This window comes from Phocoena phocoena, chromosome 12 (genome assembly GCF_963924675.1).
Source record: "Phocoena phocoena chromosome 12, mPhoPho1.1, whole genome shotgun sequence".
Lineage (NCBI taxonomy): Eukaryota > Metazoa > Chordata > Mammalia > Artiodactyla > Phocoenidae > Phocoena > Phocoena phocoena.
In genome coordinates, this window is record NC_089230.1 from 78,947,663 (window position 1) to 78,965,946 (window position 18,284).

At 35.8% G+C, this 18,284-nt stretch overlaps 1 protein-coding gene across 1 annotated transcript in view; it reads right to left on the reverse strand.

The window, feature by feature from the left end:
• SENP6 (SUMO specific peptidase 6) overlaps nucleotides 1-18,284 on the reverse strand; it is a 101,502-nt gene that overhangs the window by 30,117 nt on the left and 53,101 nt on the right. The window contains exons 8-10 of the mRNA XM_065888734.1: nucleotides 11,158-11,306; nucleotides 6,809-7,103; nucleotides 2,096-2,331 (exon numbers count right to left, since the gene is read on the reverse strand). Of these exons, the coding sequence (XP_065744806.1) occupies nucleotides 2,096-2,331; nucleotides 6,809-7,103; nucleotides 11,158-11,306 (680 nt within the window). The remainder of the gene's footprint in view (nucleotides 1-2,095; nucleotides 2,332-6,808; nucleotides 7,104-11,157; nucleotides 11,307-18,284) is intronic.

Below are 18,284 nucleotides of genomic sequence, written 5' to 3' on the forward strand. Positions count from 1 at the left end.
CTGTAAACTGCTTTCTCAGGCTTATTAACAGATTTATCATGAATATTTTCCCAGGTTATTAACAGAAACCTATTAGAGCAGTTTAAAAACTTTTTTTAGCTTTAGAATTATTTCTTCAAATGAGACGTTATTTAGCTCAATAATAAGTTAGATAATTTAAGAGCTGCTCCAGCTGAATCCATAGCGGAGAGACTGAGTCTAGAACTTGGGCGGTCCACATCCTCCCAAGGGGCCTGTAAACTGGCACAGAGGAACCCGTACTATTCAGTGTGTCAGTGTAAAAACTGCTCACAAATTCATGGAAATCCACGTTTATTTAACTGAGCCCTCCTATGCTGGACATCTGAGTTCTTTCTGACCTTTCCCCATGACACAATATTCTCTGGCAAGCATTTTTGCAGCTAAATCCTGGAATATACAATTATCACCAAATTGCCCACCAGCATAATTATACCAATTTACGCAGCCAATATTCCATTCCTCCAAACACTAGCCAAGAATAAATACTACTATAGTTTAAATGTTTTAGCCATCTAACACTTAAAATATATTTTACTTTAATTTCTTTTTTAGTACTTTACTTAAAAAAAAAACTCTATTCATACCCTTTACTCATTTTTCTATGGTTTGCTTCTATTTCTTGATTTTTAAGAAATTAAAAATATATAAAGGACCAACTCATACTCTGTCTCTTACTTCACTATTTTTTCCCATTTGCATTACCTATCAAATTCTGTGGATGGTGTTTTGGTTCACTGTTCTGTATCTTCCATTTAATCAAATATATTCATCTCTTCATTTATTATTTTTGCTTGTATTGAAATGTTTGGAAAGGTATTCCCCAAGATTATATTAAAAATATCAATCTATATTTTTTCTATAATTTTAACTATATTTTATTATAGCTATTTTGTTTTTCATTTCTTACAGTTCCTATCTTCATCAAACATGTATGGTTCCATATTTTTATCTATAACTTCTAGAATTCCTGACATATGTACATACACATATAACTTTTTAACATACAAGTTTTTTAAAGTTCTTTTTACAAAAATAAGAAAATATGCACATATTTCTGCATCTTGGTATTCTCACTAAGCAGGGCCATGTAGAAATCCTAAAAGTCATTGGTATAGCTCTGATTTTTATTGTCAGTGGCTGCATAACAGTCCATGGTATAGATATAGTTTCTTCAGCCATTTCTATATTAATGGGCAATGATTATGTTTGCTAATAATCATATTTATACATACAGTCTAAGCACTGGAGAGAGAGAATTCCTTTGAGATTGAGTCTAGGGAATGAATTACTTGGTCATTCAGTATACCTTTTAAATATTTTAGTAGATGTTTTACATTGCTTTCCCAAAAGGCCATAACAACTTAATTTTTTTTCATCAGCATATAAGGGAAGTACCCTTTGCCTTGGATTGTTGCCAGTAGTACATATTAATCGATTTTGCATTAATTTTGAAAGTCTGTTAAGTACATGGTTATATTTCATTTTCTTTAATATGTACTTTTTCTATAAAAGTTTATTACCTGAATTTTCTCTTATCTATTCCTATCTTCTTTTATTTTCTTTTTTCCTCTAATTTTTAAAAGAGGACTAAATTCTGTCCCTTGGTCTATTATAGATATTAGTGTATGTTATCTGCATTATTACAAATATCCCTTTCTAGATCTATTGTCTATAGACATAATTTCTGTTATCTTTGCCATCTGAGTATTTTAAAAATTTTATACAGTAAAATATAAAATATAGTAAAACCACAATATTATGGTAAAATACACCCAAGTTAGAATGACCTTTTCCTGCCCACTAGATTATACAAGTATATTTACACTTACATGTCACTTACTATAAGGTTATTGTTGTTTCTTGCTGAACTTTTTACACTTTAAGCCTTTAATTTAAATTTATTTTTGTATGTGTTTTAATGTTCTTTCAAATAGGCTTCCAAGTGTTATTTTAAGTTCTACTTCATGACTAATTCATTCTTCTCCTAAGATACTGCCAAATTGTCCTCCCCCACAAATATTTACATACCAAAGGAGATTTAATCTGAATAAATGTCAATAAATATGAAAAGTACCTGGTCTTTCATTCTTGCTTTTCTTGGCAAGGTAACTGTATTTAATTCTGAATCTGCTGGAATGCTTCTTAGTTCATGCTCTACTCTACAGGTGTTTTCATTTAGCGCTGCTTCTACTTTTCCCGTGGATGGTGCTGGGGATGAACATGCTGAATCAGCAGGTTGAGGAGAGATGCTTTCTCTTCTGTTAGTCCTATCACTGTCGTCATCATCATCATCATCACTGGACAAAATGACTACAAAGAAAATGTTAAATACTTCAGATATTTCATTCCTGTCAGTTAAAAATGTAAACACATGAACAAAGTGGGAAATATATTTGCTTTCAATCTCCTCCAGATCTGAGATTAATAAAAATTAAGATATAATTCATTCTATCTGATGAAAAGTTAAATTTGGAGAACAATTAGAACTGACATTTTTTTAAACAACATACAAATGTAAAATTGATTCTACAGTCCATCACAATCACCCACACAGAAACATACACAAGTTACAGCAAAAATTAAATGTTTATCAGTAGGTTTATTTCAGAGTTCCAGAAAGTCTTAGGTATGAAGATAATCTGCATATCAATTATTCACAAAATAGCACGCATTTTAAATGTGTGTAAAATTGCATGTGACCAAATAATTTTATCTCACACAAGGAATCACTAACATCACAACTGGTCTTTGGGAGAACTTGGACCAGTGCCTAATGCTTAATAAATCTTGTTTAGTAAATGAACGTGGGCAAGACATTATATTAATTTGTACTCAACATTGAATCTTATCAAACTCATCTCTATATTGTAATTGCACAGAGCCAGCATACTGTACTTGAGTCAAATACTAACTCCTTACTCTGGTTCATACATTTACGTAATCTGGCCCTACCCTACTTTCTCATACTACTCCATTTTTCCCTCTTTATGTTCCAGGTATACCGGCTTTTTTCTGTTCCTCAAACACCACCACCAGGTATACCGGCATTTTTTCCAGGTATACTGGCATTTTTTCTGTTCCTGTCTGACTGTAATTCCCCTAACACTTTTTTGCATTTTGGTCATCAAATATTAGCTTAAATACCACTTTTTGATTGACCACCCAATCTAAAGTAGCACACAGGTACTTATTCACATCAACTAATTTAAATTTCTGTTGTCTTTTGTTGTGGATGTTTACTTGCTCATTTGTCTCTCCCCACTAATATAAACTGTAAAAGAGCAAAAATACTGCCTTGCTTACTGCTATATTCCCAGCATCTAAAACTGCTTGGCAAAGAAAGTCATGTATTGAACAATGTATAAACTTGTACGAGCAATTTTCTTTTTCCGTATCATACACATAAATGCTTAGTTAATATTTTTTGAGTCATATACAAGTCCCAGAGAGGCATCACCCCTAGCATCACACCATTCATCTTTTTTATTTTGCTATCCAGTCTCAGGAGCAAATGCTAAAGTTGATCTTTTTCAGAACTGGTATTTTATTAACACAAAATCTAACAGGCCAGATTAGAAGGTCCAAGCTGATTTACACACACTTGAAAATTAGGGTCTTGCTACTTACTAGCTATTTGCCTCAGTTCTCCTCTGCGATACTGGGGACAATAAAGTCCTATTTCAAAGGACTGTCTTAAGAACAAATGAGTTAATATGTAAAAGGTTTATAGCATAGTGCCCGTCATATGTAAGCTTTTAAAAAGTCCATGAACTGCTTATGTTGTTTATGAAAAGCTAAGCAGAAATACATATTAAACGGTAAGCCTAGTGTTCAACCTACAGTAATTTTTATTGTGCTTCAGAAACATTAAAACTTCTACAGCTACTCTATCAAAAACTTATTTTAACTAGAGCATGGACTTGAGGATATGGGGAGGGGGAAGGGTAAGCTGTGACAAAGTGAGAGCGTGGCATGGACATAGATACACTACCAAACGTAAAACAGATAGCTAGTGGGAAGCAGCCGCATAGCACAGGGAGATGAGCTCAGTGCTTTGTGACCGCGGAGAGGGGTGGGATAGGGAGGGTGGGAGGGAGGGAGACGCAGAGGGAGGAGATGTGGGGATATATGTATACGAATAGCTGATTCACTTTGTTATAAAGCAGAAACTAACACACCATTGTAAAGCAATTATACTCCAATAAAGATCTTAGAAAAAACAAACAAACTTATTTTAAAGCCCCAATACTGCAACATATAGAATTGTACTACATAGCTCTTGTTTTATTAACTTAAAATAGAGGATTGTGCTCAATGTCACCATAACTGTAAAGTAAATGGGGAGAGAGTATGCAAAGATGACAACAGTTAAAGAGCTGTTTTCATAGCTGCTTTGATTCTATATAAAACATGGAATATATTCTATATGAATATACATAAGATTCTGTATCAGGGTCTGCTACGGACTAAATTCTGTCCCTTCAAAATTCATATGTTGAAGCCCTAATCCCCAATGCAACTATATTTGGAGACAGGGCCTATAAAGAGGTAATAAAGGTTAATAAATGAGGTCATAAAGGTGAGGCCTTAATTTGAAAGGACTGGTGAAATAGGAAAAAGAAATGACAGAAATCTCCCTCTCCCTCTCTGCGCAAGCACAAAAGAAAGGCCATGTAAATACACAGAAAGAAGGTGGCTATCGGCAAGCCTGGAAGAGAGGCCTCACCTGATGGCACCTTAATCTTGGAGTTGCAGCATCCAGAACTGTGAGACAATAAATCTCTGTTGTTTAAGCCCACTCAGTCTATAGTATTCTGTTATGGCAACCCAAGCTGACTAATATATGGTCTTTGCATTTACATTACAAACTTGTTCCACAGAAATCAGCCTATCTTCCTCCTCACTTCATTCTAGGCAATGTTCAAAAGTTACTCTATCGGGCTTCCCTGGTGGCGCAGTGGTTGAGAGTCCGCCTGCCGATGCAGGGGACACGGGTTCGTGCCCCGGTCCGGGAAGATCCCACATGCCGCGGAGCGGCTGGGCCCGTGAGCCATGGCCGCTGAGCCTGCGCGTCCGGAGCCTGTGCTCCGCAACGGGAGAGGCCACAACAGTGAGAGGCCCGCATACAGCAAAAAAAAACAAAAAAAAAAAACAAAAAAAAAAAAAAAAAAAAGTTACTCTATCAAGTAACTTTTTCACCTACCTATCTCAAATTCCACCACTTAATCTAAAATTGCAAGCTTCTTCATTGTGACACTTGTCACTCTCTATTTCCTGGACCTGCTTCACTTTTCCACATAGAGTTTATCACTACTTGAGACATTGTACATTTTATTATTTGACCACCAAGGACAGAATAAAAGCTTCATAATAATAAACTATTTTAATAGGAATACAAATTTAAGAATGATAAAGTATATAGAGACTTTGCAACTAGAAAAATCTGTTTTTTAAAATCTACACTTTGGGGCTTCCCTGGTGGCCCACTGGTTGAGAGTCCGCCTGCCGATGCAGGGGACACGGGTTCGTGCCCTGGTCCAGGAAGATCCCACATGCTGCAGAGCGGCTGGGCCTGTGAGCCATGGCCGCTGGGCCTGCGCGTCCGGAGCCTGTGCTCCGCAACGGGAGAGGCCACAGCAGTGAGAGGCTCACGTACCGCAAAAAAAAAAAAAAAAAAAAAAAAAAAAGCAATAGTAATATTATTAATAATAATGTTACTGAATACAGTCAGGATTTATTTGGAGTTCTGTTTGAACATCAGGGATGTATAGCCACAATATTAATTTAATGTAAATTAATTTGAAATAATTCTGTGTGTTCAAGCCACCAACTAGATATATAATTAAGTTCATTGGTTTCATTTTGTTTTTGATTTTATTGTTGTTTTAAATCTCCGACTTAATTTTGTTTTATAATCATGTAGAACATTTACATGGTTCCAAAGTCAAATCTATAAAACAAGGTATATTTGGAGAAATCTAGCATCTATCCCTAACTCCTACACTGTTTCCTACACTTCCAACTAACTTCTTTTTAAAATTAGCTTTTGATATATCTTTTCATTAAAAAAAAAAAAAACCTATATCCTCCCACACTTCATAAATAAAGAGTAGCATACTATAAGCTCTGATCTGCACCTTGCTTTATTTACTTGATTACACATCTTGGAAATCACTCTACACAATATTAAATAAGATCTTTCTTCCCCCCTGTACAGCTACGTACACTATAGTTGATTCAACCAGTTCATGACTGTTTCCAATCTTGTGCCATTTGTTACAAAAAGGACTGCATTTCATATACATACACATATGTACATGTGACTAAAGATAGGAAAAAAGATTTAGGAGATGAACAAAAGTAGTACAGGAATGAATTTTCAGCTCTACTGAGCTATGCTAGGCACTTCATGTTATTTTTAAATTTACTCCCTCAAGAACCCTATCAGGAAGGAAATATATCCACTTATAGATCAGAGAGATTAAATTAACCGGGTCAAAGTTACAAAATGGGGCATAACTGGCACTTGACCTAAGACTAGGGCCAAGGTCTGTGCCTTTTTTTTTTTTTTTAACTATTTAAGATGGATGGAATAAGAACAAAGTCAGTTATATTTTCCAACTACATGGACAGTTTTAATAATCTACCTCAAAACCATGGCACATAATTGACACAAGAAGATACCTTTTAAAATTACAGTTCTGAAATATGCTCATGCTCACATTAAAAATATATGTGAAAAATAACGGATTGATATCAGCAATACTAAAGGGAGTAAAATACTTACTTGGGTCATTTAGGTCTAACAGGCTTGTTTTCCTCTCTTTCAGATTTGTGATTTTGGCTACTTTTGCCCTAGGTAGAATGACTTTCCCATTAGTCTGTAAATTATTCTGTCCACTATCATCACAACTCACAATAATATCAACTGGAACCTTTCCCACACTGTTGCCATAAAACTTCTTGGCTGGTAATGCTGTGTTTTGTGACTTCTGTCCTCCAGAATTCTGATGAATTGATGTTCTTAATAATCCAGTAGATTCATTCAAAGTTACAGCTTGTCTGCAATTTCTTTGCAAATCCTTAGGAAAAGGAATACCACAACTTTGGCATTTGGTCTGGTTTTCTTTTTCTTTTCCACATTTTGGACAATATCCACACTGTTTAGAAACCTTAAATTCCAAAAAATAAGGAAAGAAACAAAAGACTTTGGCATTTTATTTCAACATCATGGAACAGCAACAACAGTAATCTCAAAATTAAATCTCCTACTTCCCATCATCATCACTATGGCTACCACAAAACCCTGAATGTTATTTGAGATCTATCATCAGAATGCTGGAAGGAATGTTCAAACCATCTAGTGCAGCAGTCTTCAAATTGGACTATGTATATTCCTCAAGGGTTACATAAAGATTTTCTAAGGCATACAGGACATATATAATCTCAAGGGAATCAACATCTAGATCCTCAATTCACACATGTAACCTTTCCAAAAACTGATTTGATTATGCTTCTCATGTCAAAGCACCACCTGCCACAATTGTTCTTCTCATACTTAAAAGCAAAAACAAAAAAAGAACACTAAACCCATCTTCCATTTGAAATATTACAAGGGTGCACTGCCTTGCGGTATAAAAATCACCGAACCAAGCAGAAGGATAATTTTAAATGTTGGAAAAATGAATCAATTCTAAGTTCTGATTAACAAAAACTTTTACAAGATAATTTATTTCTAAGACAGTACTTCAAAAATATTTTAAGGAAGGCCTAATCTAGGCCTCTTACAATTGTTATATCATTAAAAAATGTTTTTTGACAGTAGAGTGTCATGTAATTTTGAAGCATATAACACAGAAGGAGTTCAAGGTACTTGGTGATATTACTGTAATAAAACTCTTTCCATACTCATGTACCTATTTATGTGAACAAGGTTCTGTAGCACTTATGTCTATAAGAAGGAAAATAAATATACAAATAATGCAAATGGTTGACCACGTCCTACTGTACCAGAAAGGGAAACCCATAAACAATAGAGCAGTCCCTATCTACATACTACGCTCTAATCCTCTAAAAAATTATCTAAACCCCATTATTTTCATGATGAGCATAGACATATTTCCACCTCTAGCTAGGTTTAAAAAATATCATGGTACACTCAAAAAAGTTTAAATACGTTCATTTATGTGGGAGCTAGACCCCCCTCTGCCACAGTGGGAATCAGCTATGTATGACCTAACTCTGCCTTTTAAGAATCGAGGAGCTGGGTTCAGACTGTCTCCAATACTTTATTGTCTATAATAAAGGACATATTTCAATAAAAAGAACCCCATGGAAAGGCATACTTTCACATATTTTCTTATATAAAATTATATAAAATTGATACAGAAACAGAAAAAGCACTTCTCTACTATTAAAATTTTTAATATTAAAATATAGAAGGAAATATATCATGAGCTATTATCATAAGCCTTCCATCAGCCAAGAAACATGTATCTTAGAACCATTTGCAACAATTAGGAGTAAAATGCAGATCAGCTGAACCAAACATGATATTAAATTTTTCATGATAAAAACTAGAGATTAAGAATTTTATCAACCTAGTGACCTAAAAACTAGAATCTCAATAATGCTCAATTACTTTTAGTAAAGTAGTAAATTTTCCTAACAATTGTATGCTAAGTATAATTTCTTTTGGGAAACAAAGATTAATTAAAGTGTCATTTCCTCCCTTTTGGTCAGTGGAAACTTACAAAATAAAATAAATCCAAATTACATATCACATAGTTATCTGCCAGTCTCTACACAATAATAACCAACTATACTTAATAAGAAAGAGCCTGCCTTTGATGAGACACCACTGAGATAATGTCATACTGTGTAAATATTCTGAACTTTTTATAGTCTCATTAAATACCAAAGACCTTGTTTTCTTACAAGCAGTACATAGTGTGAAATTTCACAGACTACCACTAATCTTATTCAAGAATTTAAAGTTATGTACAGGATGGCACCAATCTATTCTTTATCTCCACTAAGAAAAGCATAAGTGGCACGGGAATAAACATAAAAAGGAAGAAAATATATATTAGATGTTAAAAAAAAAAATTCTGAGGTTTTTGGCTTGCATGCCTAATGGAGAAAGGATGATGTGTCTGGGAAGGAGCTTTCTTCCTCTCTCCTCCTTGCCCTGGGTCAAGCAGTGGGCCAAGCACTGTGGGGAAGGCCAGTATGTCCCAAGCCGACCTTAGGCTGGCATGTCAGAGGACTGGGCACGTAAAAGGCAATGGAGCAAATAAGTAATTACACTGGAGACGATGGGAGACAGGTTTCTCACTGTCAGAGAAGGCAGTTACAAACATGCAACATACAAAAGGCTAAAGTAAACACTGTGGTGTTGGACTAGAAATGGAATTGTCAATGTAAACTCATAGATTTTAATAAGTACTGAATATTAACACAGATGCACACAAATATTTCCTAGTTCAGTCGCTGAGAGGGCCTATAAATGTGACACCCAGTAGCAATGAGCACAACTATTGCCCAAATATCTTCCCTCCACTTATAGAAACAATGGCTCCTTGGGAGAAATGCATGACTAGGGCTGATGAAGAGAAAATACAAAGAAGTCTAGACCATCTGGATATACCATAAAGTAAGTACTCAAATAATGATGGGAATATGTCAAAAAGAAACAGTAGCCAGCTTGAAGAACTTTCCATGGGCCAAGTCTGGGACAATTTGAGCATCAAAATGAAAAATGATAGTTATAGAGTATAACCGTTTTGTGTAAAATAAGAATCTATGTGTCTAAGCTGATAAAAACAGAAAAATATATAAGTAAACGTGGGATAAGAAAAAACTCTTATTAATAAATGAGTACAGGGACTTTCCTGGTGGTGCAGTGGTTAAGAATCCGCCTGCCAATGCAGGGGACCCAGGTTCAAGCTCTGGTCTGGGAAGATCCCACATGCCGTGGAGCAACTAAGCCCGTGTGCCACAACTACTGAGCCCAAGATCTAGAGCTGGCAAGCCACAACTACTGAGCCTGTGCTGCAACTACTGAAGCCCACATGCTGCAACTACTGAAGCTCGCATGCCTAGAGCCCGTGCTCCGCAACAGGAGAAGCCACGGCAATGAGAAGCCCACTCGCCACAACTAGAGAAAGCCCATGCACGGCAACAAAGTCCCAACGCAGCCAAAAATAAATAAGTAAAATAAATAAACGAGTATAGAAATATCTATTAAAAATACCTACTAAAATACCGGGAAAAATCTAGAAGAGTACATCTTAAAAGTGAGTAATGTGAAAATCAACATTATATACTTCCCGATGTGATGCAATAAGATCAAAGCATCACTTCTGAGGATTCTTGAAAAATGTATAAATCATGATGAACCATTAGACAAACCCAACTTGAGGTACAAAGTAAGAGGCCTATATTCTTTATAAATATCAAGGTTATTAATAAGAAGGGAATATCAAGGAATTATTCCAGATTAAAGAAGACTGAAGATCATGACAACTAAATGTACATGATCCTGTTCCCATAAAGGACACTGGTTAGGGAAAATTTGAGTGAAGTTTGTGGATTAGATGATAATTTTGGATCCATGTTAATTAAAAATATTTGACAGTTGTACTCTGGTTATATAGGAATTTTTTTTTTTTAAGGAAACACACACTAAAGTATTATGTAGTAAATGGGCATTCTGCCTTACTTATACTCAAATGGTACAGAAAAATACACACACACACACACACACACAGAGGAAGGCAGAGTGAGGGAGAACAATAAAGCAAATGTGGAAAACTGGGGAATTAAATGGAAGAATATGTGGATACTTATCATTTTTTCTATAAATTTAAACTTATTTCTAAAAACTTCTGATTGAGAGCAATCATTTGAAGTATGCTGCAGGGAAGTACTCACAAATTCTTTTCAGAAAGATATATATTCTGGATTTTTGATAACTGAAAAATGATCTAATGAAGGCAGAAAAGTTTGCCTAAATAACTTTTCTAGTTCTCTTCCAGTCCTATTCAAAAGGTCACCTAGAATTTAATAAATACTAAAAATAGTATTAATAAAAATACCAATTGATTAGCAACAAAGAATAATTTCTCTACCCACCTCTAAATCAGTTAAACATTTTTTGGAAGCAGGAGACAGAGAATGTGGGGTAGACTGACATGTACTACTGTGACGTTTCTGTGCAACTTTCCTTTTAATTTCAGAATCCAGGTGTGATTCAGACTCTTCTGTTTTTTTCATTATACGATCTAAAGGAAGGGGGGAAAAAAAAGTACTGAAATTAAACTTTATAAATTCCTCATGATCTTTTGCTATGAAAAAATACTAACTTATATTATCAAATTATGTTTTAGTTAAAATAAACTAATGTTTCAATATGTACAATAAAGAAAAACAGAACTTTAGGTCAGAGCCAGTGGCCATCTCCTGGTTGCTCCTGCCTTTTCTTTACCAGGATCTCTCTGCCAGCCCCCAAACTGTGGACCATTTTCATCAAGTGTACCAATATTCTCTTCAGCTTATTCTGTGCAACTAAGGCAGAAGAGCACTTCTTGCACTGAATCTCTCTCTCCTTTCTCTCTCTCTCTCTCTCTCTCTCTCACACACACACACACACACACACACACACACACATTTTTTCCTCCCCTAAGTTGGTTACTCTTCTTAGATTGGTAATAAGAAAAATCTGAATTCAAACATTGGGTACAACTGCTTAGATAAAGGAAACTAAACTAATTCTCAATTTAATGGTTTTTTAAATTTAAGACACACAAAAGAGAATTTTCTTCATTATTTTTCAATGTAAATTCAATCATTTTCATTTCTAATTAATTCATAATTTGAATTTTTAAATGATTTAACGAACTCCAAACAGAACAATTTAAAATTTATTACAATCTGACTTCATCAGCAAAGAAAACTGAACACGTTTCTAAAACAAAACTTAATGAATCTACAAACTAAAATGCTCTACCTGCATAATTCCAAGTTTGTTAAATACTTCCATTTTCCTATCTTTTACATCCTCTTATCTTCTGATATTTTTAAAATAAGGAGATCATCTACACATAAAAATTAGCATTATCTTTCTGAGCTTGGTATACAATACTGTCTTAAGAAACCCATGCAATTACTCTGGTTTAGTGCAATCACAGAGTCCCACTGAGTGACTCCACCTTCCCATCCATTGTCCAGTCTGAACACCTTTATTTTCCTGGACACCAAAGCTAGAAATCTGAGTAAGCGTTGACTTGTCCTTGTGTCTCCTTTCTCACAGTCAAGTGAATTCTACCAATAGCTCTTGAACTCATTCCTTCCTCTCCAATTCCACTGCCACTATATTTCAGATGCTTAACTCCTACCTAAAATGATCTCCCTCACTCCAATTTTGCTTGCTTCAAATCCTTCTCCCCTACTGCCAAGGTCATCTTTCAAATATGATTCTACCATTCTAATGCTTAAAATCTCTCAATGATTCCATTAGCTAAGGAAAAAAGTCTAAACCCCGTATCCTGCCAAGCAGAAGGCTGCACTGATGTTCCAGTCTTAATTCCAAAAATACTATACCTCAAACACATGCATTTCTCCATGATGTTTTCTTTCACCCTCTTACATATATGCTGTTCTCTTCACAAGCAAAGCCCTCCCTACTTATCTAGTAAATTCAAACTATTCTTTGTTACGAAGCTACCTCTATCCCACACTAAGCATGATGAAGCAAATACTCAGAGCTTCCACAGCACTTTATCCATACTTCTATTAGTACTCATTTTATTTTAAGCTAATTATTTGCACTGATCTGTTTCCTCTCATTATACTGTCAGCTCTGGAAAAGCAGAAATCATGTTTTAGTCACCTGTTTTCTCAGAGTTTAGAAACTGCACAAGGCAGGGGCTGAAAAAGTGTTTACTGGATTAATGAATCACATCAGAAAAGACTACACGACACATTCAAAAAAGATGAAATCACATGGTTGAAAGGAAGGGATGTTAGTACTATGTCACCTCGGAGAATGTCTTAACTCTGTCACACAGAGAAACGATACAGTCGCAGACCTAGAAACATAAGGATTCAGCCAGGGAGAGGAAAGGAAAGCTGCTCCCAAGAACACCTGAGGTTACAGACCAGCTGCTCCAGTCAAAGCATCTAGCTGTTAGCTATATTCCTATGAAGGCTAACTTAGTTAGATGGATTGGATATAAAAAGCAGTTTCTATACAAATGAGTATTAAAGAACTAGAATGTGGCACTAAGTAAAAAAGGAGGCAGACAAGATTTGGAATTCAGAAAATACACACTGGTTGTGTGTGGAATACACAACCAATTATTGGCGTAATTTAATTTACAGAGACAGCTGTCTTAAAACATGGTTTTTTTTTTTCTCCTCCAACTTTTCTTGGTCTTGGTAATTAAATTTTTGTACGTACACAAGAGACCTTTTTCCTTTTAAACGTATTTTAGGAATCTTTGTAATCCCCACAATATCACTGCAAATCATTTTGCTCAAGTATGTCTCTATATCGTTTTCCTGCCAGGCCCTACTCAGAGACTGACATTTTAAAAACTATTATCATTTCAATCCTGATCATATACTCACACTCTTCTCTCCACTACAGCTATCTCATCATGTCTATGTCACATTTTTCTCTATCTCTTAACACAATTAACAAGGGGGGAAAACAAGGGGTCCAAGCCCTGAGAGAAACTGAAAATTTTTATTGATAATAGAGAAAAACGTTGTTTATATGTACCACATCTTCTTTATCTATTCCTCTCTCAATGGACATTTAGGTTGCTTCCACGTCCTGGCTATTGTAAATAGCGCTGCAATGAACATTAGGGTACACGTATCTCTTCGAATTGTGGTTTTCTGAGGGTATATGCCCAGGAGTGGGATCGCTGGATCACATGGTAGCTCTATTTTTAGTTTTTTAAGGAATCTCCATACTGTTCTCCACAGTGGCCATACTAATTTACGTTCCCACCAACAGTGTAGAAAGGTTTCTTTTTCTTCACACCCTCTCCAGCATTTATTGTTCGTAGATTTTTTTTGATGATGGCCATCTCATTGTACTTCTCTAATAATTAGTGATGTTAGCATCTTTTCGTGTGCTTTTTGGCCATCTGTATGTTTTGGTCTTCTTCGGAGAAATGTCTATTTAGATATTCTGCCCATTTTCTGATTGGGTTGTTTGTTTTTTTGTTACTGAGCTTCATGAGCTGTTTGTATATTTTGGAGATTAATCCCTTGTCGGTCGCTTCATTGGCAAATATTTTCTCCCATTCTGTGGGTTGTCTTTTTGTTTTGTTTATTGTTTCCTTTTCTGTGCAAAAGCTTTTAAGTTTAATTAGGTCCCATTTGTTTTTGTTTTCATTACTTTAGGAGGTGGATCAAAAAAGATCTTGCTGCGATTTATGTCAGAGAGTGTTCTCCCTATGTTTTTCTCCAAGAGTCTTATAGTACTGAGCCTTACATTTAGGTCTTTAATACATTTTGAGTTTATTTTTGTGTATGGTGTTAAAGAATGTTCCAATTTCATTTTTTCACATGTAGCTGTCCAGTTTTCCTAGCACCATTTATTGAAAGAGACTTGTCTTTCCTCCATTGTATAGTCTTGCCTCCTTTGTTGTAGATTAATTGACTGTAGGTGCGTGGATTTATCTCTGGGCTTTCTATCCTGTTCCATTGATCTATATATCTGTTTTTGTGCCAGTACGATACTGCTTTGATGACTGCAGCTTTGTAGTATAGTCTGAAGTCAGGGAGCCTGATTCCTCCAGCTCCGTTTTTCTTTCTCAAGATTGCTTTGACCATTCAGGGTCTTTTGTGTCTCCATATAAATTTTAAGATTTTTTTGTTCTAGTTTTGTGAAAAATGCCACTGGTAATTTGATAGGGATTGCATGAATCTGTAGTTTGCCTTGGGTAGTATAGTCTTTTTTTTTTTTTTTCGGTATGCGGGCCTCTCACTGTTGTGGCCTCTCCTGTTGCGGAGCACAGGCTCTGGACCCACAGGCTCAGCGGCCATGGCTCACGGGCCTAGCCGCTCCACGGCATGTGGGATCTTCCCAGACCGGGGCACGAACCCGTGTCCCCTGCATCGGCAGGCGGACCCTCAACCACTGCGCCACCAGGGAAGCCCATGTATAGTCATTTTTGACAACAATGATTCTTCCAATCCAAGAACATGGTATATCTTTCCATCTGTTTGTGTCATCTTCGATTTCTTTCATCAACGTCTTATAGTTTTTGGAGTACAGGCCTTTTGTCTCCTTAGGTAGGTTTATTCCTAGGTGTTTTATTCTTTTTGTTGCAATGGTAAATGAGATTGTTTCTTTACTTTCTCTTTCTGATCTTTCATTGTTAGTGTATAGAAATGCAACAGATTTCTGTGTGTTAATTTTGTATCCTGCAACTTAACCAAATTCATTAATGAGCTCTAGTAGTTTTTTGTAGCATCTTTAGGATTTTCTATGTATAGATACATGCACTCCAATGTTGATAGCAGCACTATTTACAATAGCCAAGACATGGAAGCAACCTAAGTGTCTATTGACAGATGAATGGATAAAGGAAATGTGGTACATATATACAATGGAATATTACTCATCCATAAAAAAGAATGAAATAATGTTATTTGCAGCAACATGGATGGACCTAGAGATTGTCATATTGAATGAAGTCAGTCAGACACAGAAAGACAAATATCATATGATAACGCTTATATGTGGAATCTAAAAAGATGGTACAGATGAAATTATTTACAAAACAGAAATAGAGTCACAGATATAGAAAACAATCTTATGGTTACTAGGGGGGCAGGGGGAGGGTTAAATTGGGAGATTGGGACTGACAGATATACCCTACTATACACAAAATAGATTACAAAAATAACAAACAAACAAAAAACCAAAAAAACCACAGAACCAATATATAAAGTACCCAAAGAGCTAATGTTAAATAAGCTAATACTATGAATTGGCTCACTAATCACTTCGAGAAAATTAATTTTGGAGAAATTAATTTTGAGAAATCAGGTAAAAAGGAAATTGCTTTCCCAACGTAAAGGTTTATACCCCCTGAGATGGCATTTTAAATATTGCCTTCAACGTTGTACTTAATCCTCATTTATGGCCTAAAAATCCCAACTCTGTAATCATTTTGTGGGCTCAATTAAATAATGTTCTAGCAATCAGTAATCTCAGATTTCTGTACCTGCACCTCACCTGAAAATATAAAATGTTCATACTGAACACCTAATGTTCATATGTTCCCCCAAAGCTTATTTTACAACAGTTTATATACCAGTATACCCTTCTTCATTGAATTTACATCTGTAATATGGAAGCTCTTCTGTATCACTGTGTTATTACAAAATGATTTTAAGAGGGTTTTAGATTTTTAAGAAAATAAATTTTGGCACCAAAAACGGAAAAAAAAAAAAAGATAATAGAGAAAAACGATTTTAAAATCTTGACCTCCTAAATCAAGATTATCTATAAGGAACTAAAGGAAAGAGACAGAAAATGCAAAGAATATTATAAGCATGCGCAGAGTGAGTAAACAGGAGGTCAACCTGTAGAGAGGAGAGGATAACCAAAGAGAAACAAAAGATTTTTCTCCTGTATGGACTCTCTGATGAATGAGAAGATGTGAATGCTGACTGAAGCCCTTCCCACACTGTTCACATTTATAGGGTTTCTCTGCAGTATGTACTCTTTGGTGAGTGTGAAGTGTGGAACTCTTGCTGAAGCCCTTCCCACATTCATGACAAGTATAGGGCTTCCCCCTTCACTCCGTATGGACCCTCTGATGAATGCGAAGATCCGAGCTGTGACTAAAGTCCTTCCCACAGTCGTCACATTTGTAAGGCTTCTCTCCTGTGTGCACCCTCTAATGGATTTGAAGATTTGAGTGCTGGGTAAAGCCCTTACCACAGTCATCACATTTATAGGACTTTTCTCCCGTGTGGACTAACTGATGAATTTGAAGATCTGAACTCTGACTGAAGCCCTTACCACACTCATCACACTTACATGGCTTTTCTCCTGTGTGGACTCTCTGATGAACATAAGTACTGAACTCCGACTAAAACTTACCATGCTGATCACACTTAAAAGGCTTCCCTCCTATGTGAAGCCTCTGGTGAATGTGAAGTAATGAATTTCTACTGAGGTCCTTATCAAAAAAAGAAAATGCAAAGAATGACATTAATTAGACGTTTTAAGATGAAACTTCTGAAACCAACGTGATGTGGAAGTACGGCAAATGACTGACAGTGTATGGGAAACTAGAGTAGATCTACAAAGAGACAATAAGCATAAATATGTTAATGTCAATGTCAGGATTAAGAAATTCCTTTGGGATTCTATCTTCCATGGAAAGAGAAAAACACTTGAGAAGATTATGACAATTCATGTGAAAATTAACTAGCTTCAAATTATAGCCAGAAACATAATATGGCAAAAGATTTAAAACCTGACTGGTCCAGGAACGGCAAATGCCTAACAACAAGAGGCTCATGGAAGTTTTAGCAGCTAACTGATCATGGAAGTCATTTTTGCTAAACTGTACCAAACCCTCAACAAAGTACTCCAGGGAGGTACTTGAGATGAAACCTATGTGACACTCTTGCTTTCACTGAATGCCCCCTTCTGGGGATGAGAAGGTGAATACTGAGTGTTTACCCAAGACCACACAAAACAAACACCAAGATTAACACGAGACACCATAAAGCTCCTGGCAGAGAACACAGGCAAAACATTCTCTGACATAAATAGTACCAATGTTTTCTTAGGTCAGTCTCCCAAGGCAATAGAAGTAAAAGCAAAAAGAAACAAATGGGACCTAATCAAACTTATAAGCTTTTGCACAGCAAAGGAAACCATCAACAAAACAAAAAGACAACCTATGGACTGGGAGAAAATATTTTCAAATGATGCGACCAACAAGGGCTTAATTTCTAAAATATACAAACAGCACATAAGACTCAGTAACGAAAAAAACCAAACAATCCAATCAAAAACCAGGCAGAGGACATAGACATTTCTCCAAAGAAGATATACAGATGGCCAATAGGCACATGAAAAGATGCTCAACATCACGAATTATCAGAGAAATGCAAATCAAAACTACAATGAGGAATCACTGTACACCAGTCAGAATGGCCATCATTAAGAAGTCCACAAACAAGAAATGCTGGAGAGGGTGTGGAGAAAAGGGAACCCT